Below are 17,392 nucleotides of genomic sequence, written 5' to 3' on the forward strand. Positions count from 1 at the left end.
ATACTGAGATAGAATACAAAGAAATAATAATCTGTTGTTATGGATCAAGCCCAACAAGAAGAAAATACTTGAAATGAATGCACCAGTTCTGGAAAGAGCAATATCCAGAATCAGAAATAACAGAGCAGAGGCTAGCAAATCAACATTTGATTTATAATACAAAATAAAGTATCCATGGAAGCAGAATGTAAGAATTGCAAAGGTCTACCAAGGACAAAGAAAGCCTTTAAGGAGCAGCTTAGATTGTAGAGGCAAACCAGGACGAATTGGCTGTAGAGGAACCCAGGATAACTATTTAATTGTTTTCATTCCAAACCAGGTACCCTCTCCTCTACTTAAGAAAGAACAGAGCTTTCTAATTAAAGAAGTAGAAGAATTGAAAGTGTCCAAACAGTAGAGGAGCAAAAAGTCAATTTCTAATTGACAAGATGATCTGGAAAACTGTAAGAGAAGAAAGACCAACTTGAATGTAGCATAGATTGATTAAAGAAGGCATTCAATCCCTGCCATATGATTGGATAATCAAATGCCTTGAAGGAGTCAGTAGAAACATCAGAAGATTTGTACAAGGATTGATAGCACAACAGAAAACAGGGTTCCTGGTCAATAGCGATGACTGGGAGAGGTTAATATCAAGAGAGGAATCTTCCAAGGAGACTCACTATCACCACTACTGTTTGTCATCGCACTGATTACTCTGCCAACAATACTGAATAACTTAGGCCATGGCTATCAGACATCAAAAACATCTGCCAGGTTATCCATCTCTGTTACATGGACAACCTGAAGCTGTATGGTAAAACATCATCTGAAGTAACATTTCTGCTCAACACTGTCCATAATAAACAGTCAAGATATTGCAGTGGAATTTCGACTGGACAAAATGTGGCAGGCACAATGTCAAACAGAAAAAATAGTGAAAACGTAAGGAATCAAGATGCCCTATGGAAATAAGATCTGAATGAAAACGATCACTACAAAGCATACCTAGATCCTTGGGAAGGTTCTGATAGTTAACTATATTCAGAATTATCTGGCATTATCAATTATCAACAACAACAACAATAATAATATAGTTCAAATAGTAAATGTATTTATCACAAATTCAAGTTGAATTCAAATTCAAAGTAAGGAAAACTTCAGATACCTGGTTTGTTTCACCAGGGTAAATATCAAGATAGCAGCAGTGTGGATAAAAACAAAATAAATTGATCATAAAAAAGGAAGAATAATAGGAAGTCTTGTGTCAAATTTACTTCTAAACCAAAATTGTTTAGTACTATGATATGGAAGAGATACTCTTGTGAGCATGCAAATTTCTAAACAATGAATCTGAACCAGGCAGCCATGCCCAGTTTAAGTTCAATTTAAAAACCAAATTGAGAAGCATTTTCATTTGCAGGTGAAACAAATTGGTCCTATGTCCTTTCTGTCACCCTGTGCCAAAGAACTGGAATCTACTGAGAATAGGGGCTCATTCACATCAGTAGCGTTATCTAACTAATGAAATGGAACATCTGTATTTCCTCATTGCTGTAATTTCTGGAGAGCTAACTTATTTGTTGCATAAAAAACAGAATTTTATGCTATATTAACCAATTTGCATAAGCTTTTATATGGACTACATATTGTATGCGATGCAGATAGAACTGTACATGCAGTTATGGTTTAATAGGTTTTTCATTTTAAGGGGCCACAAGTAACCCTTCACTATTGTTTGAGTTATTAAAGTAAAACAGTTATCAACTTTTCTCCTTATGACAGTTTTGAATTAATGGCAAATTAGAACATTTATATATAGAATACTAAGCTATTATGTAGGTTTTTAAAGAATCTTTCATTGCCTAATTTTTCCAATGCTAGCTCTTGCAAAATGTGCTGATTTGTTATTGTTTATTTTTAATCTGTGTTGATAAGAAAACAAGTCAGGAATTCTGTTTAGGCTATAATAATAAATAGCAGGTATAATTGTAACAACACAGTCATTTAACACTGTGTATGCAAGCAGTGCATCACTTTCTCATTATATGGAAACTGGGATTAACATTTAATGGCTATATATAATATGAACATTTCACAGAAGGTACCGAACTTCTGTGGTATGCAGTTCCAGAATATCCCATTTAAAGCAATTGATAAGAAAAGGAATTGCTAATCAGTTTTTAAGATAACCGTTGATGCGTCATATTTAAATAATCTTCATCTGTTTGCAATAAGAACTCTGTCCTTCCTCTGTAGTTTGAAGGTAAAACCAGTACATTTCTGGTTTTACTCCATGTTTGATTAACCTGCATTGGTGCAAAAGTCTCATTTTATTTTCATAATAATTTTAAATCTTTTGGTCAGATTTTACCAAAGGCTGAGATACAGTAGATACTGCTTGATGGAACATTACTGAAATAATATTAACCTAATCTTAAATTCTCATTTCTAGAGCTTAAAGAAGATGGTTTTCAGCCCCAAACATTCTTAATACAAGGAGTGAAAGCTTTACTTACTGCTTTAAAGCTATGGATGAAAAAAGATGTAAGTTTTATTTTCAAAAATGCAGTAGCATTTTTACTTTTCATAATGCAGTAGCATTTTTTATTTATATTTAGAATATAGCTGATTTTCTTTTATTTTGCTTACAGCTTGTAACAGAACATGCCTTTGAAATTCCAGACAATATTAGGCCTGGACAGCTAATTAAGCAACTTTCTAAAGTAATTCGATCTGTAGAGGTATGAATAAAAGACATTTAATTGTGATGGTGGTAATTTGCATCATTTTATAGGGAAACAATTAGGGTGGGATTGAATAATGGTTTTAATCAAATGGAAATTAGTTTAATGAGCTGGATTGTTAAATTTTCTATTATTTCATACTGCATACAGTCTCAAAAATGCTGTTTTACAAGAAGACACATTAAAGTAGGGATATCCTTTTGGCATCCAGAGGCTGCATTTGGGATGAGATAAAAGTTTCCTCTGGATTTTCAAGGGCTCCACAATTGTATCTTGCCCTTCCTCTCACTGTTGCTGGAATGATTGTCCATTGTTACAGTGAAAGAAAAGGAAGGAATAGCCCTTTCCAATATCTTTCCCTTCTTATCTTGGTACATTGTTATCTGAATGTGAAATTGTAAAAATGATCTGTTCTAAATGGTTTTATTTTACTTAAAGGAAGATAACAACAAACCAACAAAAACTCAGGGAACTGGTGTGTGTCAAGTTTCACACTCATCAAGTGAATTGGCCTCCATTCATCATTCCAGAAGAAGAGCAAGGAAGCTACGAGATCAGTCTATCAAAACACCTTCTAATCTGGACATTCTGGAGCTCCACACGAGGGAAGTTCTTAAGAGATTAGAAATGTGCCCATGGGAAGAGGCAAGTATTACAAGTTAGAATGAAATAAAATACAAAAAGGCTGGGTACAAAATATTATGATATGATTGTAATTTATTGCTGTTTAAAAATTGTGTGCTTACATAATACATCAGACCAAATAATGTAGCAAATGTAGATTAAATGAAATATAAGAGTTTAGTGTTAAAGATTATGTTATAAGTTTCCAGCCCCATCTCTGTCAATCTGATACCACAGTATACCATTGCTGTTTTATATTGCTTACCATTTGGATGCCAAGAAAATAATGAAAGACTCTGATATCTAGATCAAGTTTTGCAATAATGCTAGAGGTCATCAATTCCAGCTGTACTTGTGTTGGCTACTTTCTTGACATGTTTTATTTCTTTATTTCGTGTCCATATCAAAGTAAAGTGCCAAAATGAGGGTGCCTTTTTAGCTTTATGATTGGCCAGAAACAAATCACTTTTGGTGCATTCATTCGACAGATCAACAAATGGGTTGGACTCTGCGTTTCTCCACATTCGCACAGCAATACGCCATCTGCCAGCAACCTCCACTTGAGCATATTAGTCTTATCTCAACCTATTCAATATCCTTCTTGACATGTTGATGCAATATGTATAATTATTTGTGCTAAGCCTCATTAATCCAGAGAATAGAAGTAGGATCAGATATTATGAAGTACAGAATTTAATAATTTCCTATTTGGGCATGATCATTTGTACATATAAACCTATGTTATGGTTATTATTAATAATGCATTACTTCTTCTTTTGCTTATAGACAAACTTTGCATCACCACTAATGTGGATTACACAGAGCTTTTTAAAATGGAATCTTGTTTTGTTTCTTGCTTTAGGACACAGCAAATTATAAATTGAATGAAAGATTTAACAAGCCACTTCAACCATCTTCCACTGTTCCAGAATGGAGAACAAAAGACAATGATTTACGGCTTTTGCTGTCAAATGGAAGAATAATTAGGTAACAAACAAATGTTACATGAATTGTGTTTTGTTGAATTTTGCTAATTCTGTTCGCTTTTCAATTGATGGATTGAGGCGGAGTACTGGATATAGTTATATGTAACTTTTTAAAAGGAAAGAATTTGGGACAGGATATGTACTGTTAACTTGTAAGGCCATATTCAGGTTTGTGGGGGATCCTGATTTTCTTTTAATGAACTTTGGCATGGAATCAATAACACTCTAGGAAGTACTGTGCAGATTTGGTTATAAAAGGGAAGCTAAATCCAGCTAGTTTTTGCTATATGGACTGCTGTGTTCAAAAAAAAATATTGGTTCAAAGAAGAGATAAGTAAAGACTCTGGTAGCTACTCAGTATATCAAGTGTGAATACTAATGCTACTGATAGGGTAGTGCTTTAAAGTGGTTTAAAAGGACTTAAATCAACCTTTTATCAAAGGAAAAAACCCCTAACAATTCTGCATTCTCTTCAGAAATTCATCAGTAAAAACACAGTATGACTTTATAAAGGAGAAAAATATTTAAACTGATTTTTAATTTAGAGTTTTTAGTATGTATAATGAACATTAGATATCACTCTTTTAAAAGATGAGAAAATAATAAAGGGAAAACTCCAATGGATATCTTTTATAACCAATTATTTTGTGACAGAGATGAACGCAAACCCTTCAGAGATCCAAGTCTATACACAGCAGACAGTGAAGATGAGGATGAGAAGAAAAGAACTATTAAGACAGAAGAGCTGAAGTCCCAGGAGGCAGATGGCCATGCGGATACACAGAAACCACTGAACAGTATGTCTTTTTTTTTCTTGAATTAGTAATTCATACTTTTTCTTCCTTTATTTTTATATATCCAGTTGCTATATACATTATTAATGGATGTGATTTTATAATCAGGCTAGCTTCACTGCCATTGACAATGCCACAAAAGAAGGAGGGATAAAATTTTAGTACTTTTTTTGCATATTAAACAGGGGAACGTTAATTATTTCATATACTAAATAGAGAAACATTGATTTTGTTATATCTGACATCCTTTTTTTTACATATGCTGAGCAAGACTCTGTCCATATAATTATTAGAAATATACAATATTAAATGCTGCAAAGGTTTTAAAGGATCTATTTTGAATTTTTATATTTAGATTATTTATGATTTCAAAACATTTTAATATTCTCACAATTTTAGTTCTAAAATGGGTACTACCAGTGAAAACCAAAAATCTGTAGAGTTTAAAATCCATTAGGACATAAGCAAAAGTTAAGATTTTTACATTCTACCTAAATCTAGGCAGAGATGGTGTTTCTAAATACTATCTCATATGGATGTGTGAATTCATTCACATGTAGGGAAATGGATGTGAGTTTGAATTTATGGGAATGGGGCAAGAGAGAAAATTAGAAAAGAATTTTAAGCACTGCAGTTTATTAGTGCTCTGATACCAAATTTTATTCGCTTTTAAGCAATGAACTGTTGTGGGATGAACAGATTGGCAGAAAAAGAAAATAAAAGATAATGTATATGTATGAAAAATCTAATGTCCCTCTTTTTGTTTCCAGTGTTTTTTGAAAGTGTGAAATCAGAACTCAGGAATGGCAGCTCAGAGTATTCTGATATTTCTGATTCAGAAGAATCTGAACCTGATTGCACTAACCAGGTAAAGAATATTTAGTTTCAAATGAAGTACGGAAAAAATAGTGAAGACAACTTCTGTGTTTGACTAAAAAAATGAAGATTAGCTAAAAGAAGAGTGAGTTAGACTGAATACAATATATGCAATATTAGGAGTTTTACAAAATAATCCTTGTTTTTTTCCCCTGAGCCTAAGCTCCTGCTTTTTTCTTTTTACTGTAAATGGTTGCCTTCCTGTTCAATGTTCTTGATTCTTGGCTGATCATAACATATGACCATGATTTAAAATATGACTAATCCATATTGAATAACAATTGAGGGTCTGTAGTGGGTGGATACTCTCTTTAATTAAGTCCATTCACTCCAAATGCAAGTTGTTCCACCCCCAATTGTTATTCAGTATGGATTACTCATGTATATGGGGATATTTTTATTTTATTTTCTATCATACTTGACCTTTATATTCATTTATTTAAATTTAGGGCTTCCCAACTCCAAATTGACTAAATATCTTACAATATCAAGCAATAAAAATATAAAATAAAATGCTATTCAGTCTCTTACTGTAAAAACATAGGCAAAAATACATCTAACAAAGGAATCCAGCCATCTTAACTCAAGACTTGGGAGGAGTTTTTCAAGACCATATGAAATACTAATGAAGTGAAAGCCATATGGATTTCAGAGATCTCATTGCAGAGGGTAAATGCTGTGACAGAAGGCATGCTTCTTGGATCCTGATAAACAGCACTAATTAACTGAACAGGTCTGGAGCATGTTTAGCCTATCAGCACCAACTGGCAAGGCAAAAACTATAGAAAATAGGTGGTCCCACAAATAACCTGACCCTGTGCCATGTAGGGCTTTATATGTCCTATATGTAGGATTGGTACCTGTGATCCTACCTTGACTCGTAGAGGCAGCAACCAGTGCAATCTAAAAATATGTGTCACAAGAGTCATGCCTGTTCATGCTATTGAATCTGGACCTATTGGAACTTTTGAGTTAATTTCAAGGGCAGCTTCACATAGAGTGTATTGCAGTAATCAAGCCACAATTGTCCTAAGGGTCTTCTGATCCAAGAAAGAGCAGAACTGGTATACCAAATGAAGCTGGGAAAAGAGCCTCTAGGCTACAGCTGTCACCTATTTGATCAAGAATAATTAGTTCAAGAAGATTCTTAAATTGCAGAATACTCTTGAATGGGTTGTTCTAAATAACAGTGTTAAAGCTAGGACTTCGCACTAAGGCATTTCAGCAATCTATTCACATTCACTACAGTGTTATTTGAAAGGAAAAAAACCCACCTCTATTACTTATCTTTCTGATGACTCAACTACAGTTTAAATCACTGATTATATTAAATCAGTGGAATGCCTAAATAATTTTCTCTTCCTCCAGCGAAAGGACTCCTCCCTAGAGGAATCAGAAAGCTCAGGAGATGATGAAAAACACGAAGTAACTTCAAATTTTAAAGAGGAAAATCAAGTAACACAGGACCTGTTTCAAATCACAGAGAAGCCATCTAGAAATGAAAATGCAAATAAAATGTGAGTAATTGTATAGGAGATATATAGTACAGAAATTATCAGAGATAATTTGAACAAAATGACATTGAACAGGAACACACACAAACGCATACGTATATAGCTGTACTTCTGCTTTTTCCATTTTTAGGGAATGTCCTACCTCGACAAGTATGGAGGAAGAAGCTATTCAGGGCATGCTGTCAATGGCAGGATTGCACTATACCACTTGTTTACCAAGTCATACTCAGACCACAGATAGCACTGACCGAAGAAGCTTTGTTCCAGATCACAGAAGCTATTCCAAAAATAGGCATAAAGATAAAATGTCTTCTCAGAGTTATAAACCAGAATATGGTAAGTTGCCTTGTTGCTGAATATTTCAGGGTGGCTTGAAGACAAATTGTAACCCTGGTGATTTGCAATGGATCAGTAAGGTTTTTGTAACTCCCATTTGTTTAAAAATAACAGAAACAAAACAGTTTCCATTTACAAAATGAGATTTCTCTAGTCTAGCTACAAACGTTTGAGGTAATTAGTTGTGGATTTATATGTAGAAGAATTCCATCCTGGTTCTCAAACCTTGAGTTCAACATTGTTCATTCTAAGTCTGTGTCTTTTGACCAGGCTCCAGTACTTCTAAGTAAAAAGGAAACAATTCAGCACCTTCTGAAAGCCAATAATATTATCTAATTTGGGGTCATTTACCTATTCCAATTTTGGTTTTCAACAGTATCATTAACAGGATATCATTAATATCCTGTTGTGTAGCTTTACCTTAGGCCAGGGGTCTCCAAACTTAGCCACTTTAAGACTCGTGGAATTCTGGGAGTTGAAGTCCACAAGTCTCAAAGTGACCAAGTTTGGTGACCCCTGCCTTAGGCCAACCGAGTGATGCCATTAAAGTCCTAACTCAGTATTTGGAAGATCTATGACTTTAGAGGAGGCAGAACAGATACGGACCCTATCCTTACAAGACCAAATGGTATTTTTTATTTTGGCCTTGAGGTTCTCGCTTATTTTTCTGCTAGTCTTCAGTGAAGGTTGCATTTCCTCATTTGAGTCTTCTGCGCAACTTGAGGGTGCTTTTGGAGTCACAAGTCACAGCTTCTGTTGAAAAAGCAGGTGGCAACTGTGGCCAGGAGGAAAATTAATCAGTCATTGATTATTCAGAATAGAACCTGGTTTCTATGGCAAAAAGGATCCTTCTAAACAATTTCCTAGCATCAATAGGTCTGTCCAAATCAAACCATCATATACTCTGCAAATGTTTCAGTTTTATTTACAGGAAGGAGAATTTTTAATTCAGAATTCTTCCATTCAGCCATTCCTTGACTCTTAAAGAGTCTTCACAGACATCATCTTTGGTTGAGTACAGTATTTAAGAACTCAGGAAGTACACAGACAGACAGACAAAACCTTTCCGGTGGTAGAAGCAATCAGACTTTTCAGTGTTTGTGTTTGTGACCAGTGGTGGATTTCTACCGGTTTGGACTGGTTAGGCCAAACTGGTAGTGGTTTGGCGGCCTGGGAACCTGCCCCTGAACAGGTTTTCCGGGTGGTGCCATAGGCGCCACCATCTTGTTTTTCAGTTCTGCGCATGTGCAGAACAATTTTAATTGCACTGTGCATGTATGTGCAGTAGTGCCTGCTAGAACCCACCCCTTTCTCCTGTGTGCTGCTTCGGGAATCCAATCATGGGTTAACTTAGCCTTCTAGCCTTGAGACTGAGTATGCAAATTTCAAAGTCACGCCTCCTCTGACTGGACTTCCGTTTCCTTTCAGTTCTATTACTCAGTCCAAAGCCTACGAGACTTATTTTCAACTCTCTCTTGATTAATTGCTAATTTTTCAAGGTTAATGCTGGATTTACTTGGTTTCCACTGTGGATTTCTTGCTGGATTGGAGGTAAGGCGGCAGATTTCTGCCAGCCGATTCCTCCCTCGCTATTTCCCTTGAAGGGATATCGGATTGCTACAGCTGGAGTGGGGCGTTCTCCGCCTGCCCTCCCTTAACTTCAGCGCGCAAGGAAGCTGAGTCTCCCAGCGCTGCCCTCCACGCCGGATAGCACCCGCCTGCGAGCGCGGTCAGATCCGAGCCTGTGGCTTGTCGGAGCGGGTCTTCCCCTCCTCCCCGCCTCCCTCCTTTGTGCCCTCGCTGGAGCGGCTGCCGGAGGATTACATGGATCGGCTGTTTGGGAATTTCCCCTGCGGTTGCTTTGAATTTCGCGCCTTTGATGCCGGTTGCCTTATTTGGAAGCGTTTTTCACGCATGCGCAGTAATGCCTGGGATGAGAAGGCAGAATTTCTCCGCGCGCTTGAGTTTGCGCACTGCTTTCCGCCCCTCCCTTTTCCCTCACTCGAGTTTGCTGACTCAGGAAGGAGGTCGCTTCTCTTGGTCTCTGCTTCCACGTGGCGTTCTTGGCGAGTGCTTTCAATTGCATTCCTTTGTTTCGCTGATTGAGCTCTTTCAGATTCATATCATGGCTGATCAATCGGTAGTGCAAGGTACTGTCGGGCCAGTTTCTGAGCCCTGCTCCCCTGGCGAGGGGGGGGCCAGCCCTGGGCCTAGTAGGGCCGCGACCAGGGCCTCTACTAGCAGGCCTCGAGCCTCATCTACTGTTCGGGATAAGTCACACAAGCGCAAAGACAAAGCCAAGGTTCCCCCCAAGGCATCTGGGGCTCCCATTTGTTCCCCTCCGGTTCTGGTTCAGCAACCTGTGTCTCCGGTGAGGGTCGTTGAGCAGGGTTGGTCCCCTGATATTCAGCTTCCCCAGGGCCCTATTCCTGAGGTAGGGGTTTTCGGGCCTCGATCCCCCCCAATTATTTCGGAGGCTAGTGGTTCTTCTCTTCGTTCACCTCCACGCGCTGGGCCTTCTGCCACGTTCACCCCCACAGCTGCAGGCCTCAGGCCTCTGGAGGGCCAGGATTTGGGCCTTCCTGCTGATTTTTACAGCATGATCTCAGAGGCTATTTCCAGAGGGGTGGATGCGGAATTAGCGCGTAGATCCCAGGTCTCCAGGCCTACTCTGGCCTACTCAGGCCTGGCTCCCCAAGCAGTACAAGGGGATTCTTCCATTCTGCAAACTGATCCTCCTTCCCCTTTACACTCTGTGTTTAGCGCACAATCTCCCTTAGTGGAGGAAGGTGAAATCCAGGATAGGGAACTCTCTGGTGACGAGGGCTTTCCTGTGGACCAGCCTCCGGCCCCTGGGCTCTTCAGGCACACTCTTTTCAAATCCCTGCTGTACAAGGCCAAGACTACCGCCCACATGGGGGAGGCAATTTCTGCAGAAAGTGCTGCTGTGGGCCTGGATGCCACCGAGCGGCTCTTTGCTGAGCAGGTGGCTCTGCAAGATTTTATTCCATCTCCTAAGCTTTTTCTTGATTTAATCCAAAAGCAGTGGGATGAGCCGACCGCAGTTAAGCCCCCTGGGTCTGGTGATAGGAAGCTTTTCACATCTTCTCCAGAGTTGGAGACTCTCCTCCAGTTTCCCACAGTGGATGCTCCCATCGCTGCTCTTGCTTCACCGGCGTTAATTCCTTCTGAAATTTCGGAAGGATTGAAGGCCGAGGACCGCAAGGCCGAATCGGTCATTCGCAAAACTCATCAGGCAGCAGCGTGGGCCTTGCGCTCAGCTACTGCAGCTTCTTTCTTTAATAGGACTTCCTTAGTTTGGCTGAGACAACTACAGGAAAGGCTGGACCCGGAGGAACTGCGCCTCCATCAGGATGTCACCAAGCTGATAGCGGCCCTAGAGTTTTCTGCTGATGCCACCCTTAGCGCGGCAAAATTTGCATCCCGAGCTGTGGTTTCCAATGTGGTTTCTCGCCGTTTGCTCTGGCTCCGCCACTGGCAAGCTGATATCAAATCTAAGTGGCGTCTAGCATCCACGCCCTTTAAGGGCGGGGCCTTGTTTGGTTCAGTGCTGGATCCCATTCTCATTGAGACTCGGGACAAACGTAAGGTGCTTCCCTCCACAAGTGCCCGTGTGACCAGAAGACCACAGCCTTATAGTAGACGGCAGCCCTTTCGGTCTGGGGACTCGGGGTTTACTTCCGCCCCCTATGTCCCCAGCTATACCAGGGGGTTCTCCCAGGCACAGGATCGTGGCCAGGACCGAGCTGGGGCCAGAGACAGGGGGCGCCAGCAGAGTCAGGCGCAGAGTAGACGGTCATTCCGAGGAGCGGGCAACCGATCCTTTCGCAGATACCGCTGACTCGCAGGAGGTAGGGCCCATAGGAGGACGTCTCTTGGCCTTCGCCCACCAATGGGCGGAGCTCACGTCAGCCGCCTGGGCCCTTCAAGTAGTGAGTTTGGGTCTCACGCTAGAATTTCTATCCATCCCCCCGAGAAGGTTCATCAGGTGCCCTGTGCCCAGGTGCCCGTCAAAGCGGCGCCTTATGGACACCGAGATATTTCATCTTCTCACCATCAGGGCCATAGAACAAGTTCCCAAAGGGCAGGGAGGCCTAGGGTTTTATTCCATCTTGTTCCTAGTACCAAAGAACTCCGGGGGATGGAGGGCAATCCTAGATTTGAAACAGCTCAATCAGTATATCAAATACCAAAAATTCAAAATGCACTCTCTAAAGAGCATATTGGCTTCCATCCGCCAAGGCGACATGATGACTTCCATAGACATCAAAGAAGCGTACCTCCATGTGCCCATTCATCCGGCACATCGGAAGTTCCTGCGGTTTCACTTCAACGGCCGTCATTATCAATACCGGGCCTTGCCATTCGGCCTCTCCTCGGCCCCGCGCACGTTCACCAAACTTCTGGCAGTATTGGCAGCCTCTCTTCGTTCAATTCCAATACGCATCAATTGTTATTTGGACGACGTGTTGGTGCTGTCGTCCTCTCGAGATCAGGCCCTCCGAGACCTACAGGTCACGATGGACGCATTGCGAAACCATGGATTTGTCCTCAATCTGCCCAAGAGCCATCTGCGCCCAACCACGTCCCTCCTTCATCTGGGAACCACCATCAACTCGATGTCGTGCGAGGTTTTCCTGTCCCCGGAAAGGAGGCAGAGCATATACCACCTGGCGCATCATGTGCTATCTCATCGCCGAGTACCGCTTCTGTCGCTGTCCAAACTGCTAGGGAAGATGATCTCCTGCATCGGCGCGGTGCCCTGGGCCAGGTTCCATGCGCGTCCTCTCCAGTGGTTCCTGCTGCCCTTCCAAAGAGCGCATACCAGTCACTCCCACATCAAGGTGCAGCTCCCGGGCAAGGCCAGGCGGTCCCTGCATTGGTGGATGTCGTCCAGGCTCCTCCGGGGATGTCCATTCAAGGAGCCGGACCGCGTTCAAGTTACAACGGACGCCAGCTTATTCGGATGGGGGGCCCATGCCCTGGACAGGGTGGCCCGAGGTCGATGGTCGGATCAGGAGCTGGCGAACAGCATAAACTGGCTGGAGTTGCGGGCCATCCGTCTAGCTCTCCTGGAGTTTCGGGACATTGTATCTCATCGCCATGTGTTAATCTTGACCGACAATGTGGCCTCCAAGGCTCACATCAACCGCCAAGGGGGAACGCAGTCCAGAGCTCTGATGCTGGAAGCGGAAAGGTTGTTCCATTGGGCGGAGCCCAGACTCTCATCGATTCGGGCGGAGCACATCTCGGGCGAAGCCAACATTCAGGCGGACTGGCTGAGCAGAGCGACTGTGGATCAGGGGGAGTGGCAGCTCCACCCCATTCTCTTCCAGGAACTCTCTCGCCGCTTCGGCCTGCCCGAGGTGGATCTGTTCGCTCATCCGCACAACGCACAACTTCCCCGGTTTTACTCCCGATACCAGACTCCGGGGGCGGAGGGAGTAGACGCTCTACGAAGCCGTTGGCCGGCCGGCCTTCTTTATGCCTTTCCTCCTCTCCCGATCCTTCCGTCGGTCATTCAGAAGATCTTGGCAGAACAGGCGGAAGTGCTGCTGGTCGCTCCAATGTGGCCCAGACGTCCCTGGTACGCAGACCTCATCCATCTGTCCGTTTCGCGTCCTTGGAGGATTCCGGACGACAAGATTCAGCTCCACCAAGGGGCTCTCCGGCACCCGGGCCCTCAGCTGTTGCAGTTAGCCGTGTGGCACGTGAGCGGGAGATGCTAGCGGCCCTCCACTATTCGGACGAAGTCATTTCTACAATTCAAGCGGCCCGTCGCCCGTCGACTACCCGTATTTACGAGGCTACATGGCAGGCCTTCTGCCGGTGGTGCCGGCGCACCGGGGTCGATCCCATCAAGGCCTCGGTGCCCCAAGTTCTGGATTTCTTGCAGTCCGGCCTCAACAAGGGGTTGGCACCAAACACGCTTCGCCGTCAGGTCACAGCCTTGTCGACGGTGGTCGGGGGTGGCCAAGGCCGCTCCTTATCTCAGCACTCGCGAGTTTGAACCTTCCTTAAGGGTGCTTCCAACTTACGACCGCCGACGGTACATCGTTATCCCACGTGGGATTTGACCTTGGTTCTCAGGGCCCTAACAGCTGCCCCCTTTGAGCCTCTACATTCCATCAGCCTCCGCTTGTTGACACTCAAGACGGCCTTCCTGGTGGCCATAACATCGGCCAGGAGGGTGTCGGAGCTAGCAGCCCTTTCTGTTCGTGCGGATCTTTGCATCTTCCACCCGAACAAGGTAGTGCTTCGTTTGGATCCGACCTTTCTTCCAAAGATAAACTCATTGTTTCACAGAACTCAAGAACTTGTCCTGCCGGACTTTTGTCCTCACCCGTCTCATCCGCAGGAACGTCAGTGGCACCATCTGGATGTTCGCAGAGCTCTTCGTCGCTATGTGAAGCGCACGGCGTCGTTCCGAAGATCGGAGGCTCTGTTCGTCTCCTTCCAGCCATCTTCAATGGGACAGAGGGTGTCCTCCCACACCATCGGCCGATGGTTGAAAGCTTGCATTGCGTTGGCGTATGACACCCACTCCAGACCGGTTCCAAGGCGAATCACTCCTCATTCCACCAGGAGTGCGGCCACCACAGCGGCCTGGGCGACGCAAGCGTCTGTAGAAGAGATTTGCAGGGCGGCCACTTGGGCATCCCCCTCGCCTTTTATTCGCCACTACAAGATTGATGTCTTCGCCTCGGCTGAGGCGTCCTTTGGGCGGAGAGTGTTGCAAAGGGTCCTTCCGTCTGCGGAGGAGCCTGACCAGCCTAGCTCCCGCCCTGGGAGTTCATTGCTTTGATATATCCCATGATTGGATTCCCGAAGCAGCACACAGGAGAATGACCGTTGTCTTACCTGAACGGTCCTTCTATGGGTGCTGCGAAGGGAATCCAAACCCGCCCGCAGCTTCGGCTGGTCAGGGCTCCGTTTTGATTGTGACTCTGTGACTTGTTACTGACTGGACTTGACTCTGTAGTGCCGGATGACTTGCGGCTTGTTTGAGGATTGACATAATGCTCCTTCGGTGGACTTCGTAAAGAACTGAAAGGAAACGGAAGTCCAGTCAGAGGAGGCGTGACTTTGAAATTTGCATACTCAGTCTCAAGGCTAGAAGGCTAAGTTAACCCATGATTGGATTCCCTTCGCAGCACCCATAGAAGGACCGTTCAGGTAAGACAACGGTCAATTTGTGACTATGCATTTGTGGCAAGTAGGGAGAAAAGTTCTCTGAGAATCATAATAGGCACTTAGTGGAAAAAGGCTTTCTTATCTCAAGAGTGCAGACTAAAGATCCAGATTGTGATTCAGGAAGTGTTAATATGCAGCCTTCATTTACAGCCCAGATAAAGATGCAGCATATGATGACTGTAGTTCAGGATTTGGTATGATTGCATGCAAGGACAATACCCTGATTTCTTCTTTCATTAAAAGAAAGGAGTGCATTGATGTCATATTTAATTCCTTGCAGTAGGGGTGGTGGCAGCCAACTTGTATTGGTGAATGCCCTTGAGAGAGTCTTGTAAGGTCTGTATTGCCATGGATACAAATATGTTGGACTGGGGAACTCCTTTTCAGAATAATTAAATTCAAGGGCTTGGTCTCTAGAGGAATAAATTCTTTAAATTAGTCTGTTGGAGATGAGGCCAATTCACCTTATAGTAAAAGCTTTCCTCTGATTGAATGGCATCATATTATGATCTGCACAAATTAAACACTTATATGAATAATAATATAAGGACCATGAACCGTGCAGTATGCTTATAGCCCAGTGTACTTAGCACAGGGCATGCCATGATGATGAATAATAAAGAGAGGACAAAGGTCAAAGGGACTGCAAAAAGACATATATCACTTATTCCTCTGGTTCAAGAAACATCTACCTTGCCTGTTGGTTGAATATATGTAGGGTGCAATCTTTCAGCAAATTGGCTAAATTAATCTGCCTGAAGTTTTGTGGGGAGCCATAGGAAGTTTGAGGGTTCCATTTTGCATTGATGGAGAACAAAAAAGTTCCTGCATATATTCCTGCCAATTCCAATTTTAGCATTAGGAATGCGCCAAGTATGCAAGCTCAATGCACAAGTGGTAGGAATCATTCCCTTTTGGCTCAGAAGACTTGAGATGAGCTTTGAGGAACTGTGAAACCTTTCAATGTGTCTAGGCATCTTGAACCAGGGTCAGATTTAGCATCTAGATGTAGAATAGCTTTATCTCAGTGCAAGGAACATGTAACAAAACCAAATCCCAAGGACTTCCTGAAATGACAGCAGACATCATTTTGGCTTCTAAATGTCCAAGTATGGTTCACATATAACATTTGACTTGGGGAGTCCTAGCCTGCTGATCAGAAAAGACTGGTGTATTTGCCACAGGATAGTTCATAAAATCAGATCCTTGTTATATTCTAAGCACTAGTTCTATATTTTCTCTTTATTTAGTTTTAGAACTTACGTAAAGAACAGTTCATGTTATAGGTCATATTTATGCAGAAATAGTGACAATTCAAAGGATTTCTTAATGTTTAAGCATTACTGTATGACAGTACAGGTAGTCCTTGACTTAGGACCACAATTGGCCCCACAATTTCTGTTGAGGCATTCATTAACTTAACAACTGTGTTACTAACTTATTAACTGTGGTGATTAACTTAAGAAATGAGTTTTGCCCCATTTTGGGAGCTTTCTTGCCACAGTTCTTAAGTTAATCACCACAGTTGATAAGTTAGTAACACAGTTGTTAAGTGAATCTGGGTTCCTCATTGATTTTGCTTGTCAAAAGATTGCCAAAGGTGACCACACAACTTTGGAATATAGCAATGGTAATATCTATAGGTCTGTTCCCAATCATCTGAATTTTGATCACCTGATCATGGAGCTGCTACAAAGGTCGTGAGTGTAAAAATGGTCATGTCACTTTTTTCAGTGCCATTGTAACTTTGAACAGTTACTAAATGAACTATTGTAAGTTGAGGAGTACTTGTGTATGTGAACTGTGGATAAAAAATAGAGTAAACAAAACACTATGAATCATAACAATTGTTATCACTGCAGGGAAAATGGGAAAGAATTCTTCTCTTTTTTAAAATCAGAATTCTTGAAATGTTTTAAGTAACATTTTACATTTCCATGCAGGCAAACACATACAAAATGAAAAAGAAATGGGAGCTTCAGTATTTCTTACATCATTACATTCAGTTTCTAAAATCAGCCCTCAGGTGAGTATATTGACTTTTTAAAATACAGATTTGACTTTTTAAAATAAGTTTATGCCACATTTTGTGTATTCACTAATTATAACTCTAGTTCTTCCCTGATAAAATATGTGACTCTCTACACCAGCCAAGGTTCTGATATATAGATGCTTTGGTTTAAAAATCTCATAATCCACTGAGATTGGCAAAGCTGAGTCTGAGTATGATTGTAAAAAACAAGATTATCCATTTCTGTTTAATATGAATGTACACATTGTAAATCTTGCTACATTAATTAAAAGATTGAGATGTTTCTGCA

The 17,392-nt window shown here is 42.1% G+C and overlaps 1 protein-coding gene across 2 annotated transcripts in view; it reads left to right on the plus strand.

Moving 5' to 3' along the window:
• KDM7A (lysine demethylase 7A) overlaps positions 1-17,392 on the plus strand; it is a 58,764-nt gene that overhangs the window by 33,947 nt on the left and 7,425 nt on the right. For both annotated transcript variants that reach the window (XM_032221994.1, XM_032221995.1), the window contains exons 10-18: positions 2,435-2,526; positions 2,634-2,723; positions 3,165-3,371; positions 4,213-4,337; positions 4,991-5,133; positions 5,901-5,998; positions 7,375-7,523; positions 7,651-7,856; positions 17,015-17,097. In XM_032221994.1, the coding sequence (XP_032077885.1) occupies positions 2,435-2,526; positions 2,634-2,723; positions 3,165-3,371; positions 4,213-4,337; positions 4,991-5,133; positions 5,901-5,998; positions 7,375-7,523; positions 7,651-7,856; positions 17,015-17,097 (1,193 nt within the window). The remainder of the gene's footprint in view (positions 1-2,434; positions 2,527-2,633; positions 2,724-3,164; positions 3,372-4,212; positions 4,338-4,990; positions 5,134-5,900; positions 5,999-7,374; positions 7,524-7,650; positions 7,857-17,014; positions 17,098-17,392) is intronic.

This window comes from Thamnophis elegans, chromosome 7 (assembly GCF_009769535.1).
Source record: "Thamnophis elegans isolate rThaEle1 chromosome 7, rThaEle1.pri, whole genome shotgun sequence".
Taxonomy (NCBI): domain Eukaryota; kingdom Metazoa; phylum Chordata; class Lepidosauria; order Squamata; family Colubridae; genus Thamnophis; species Thamnophis elegans.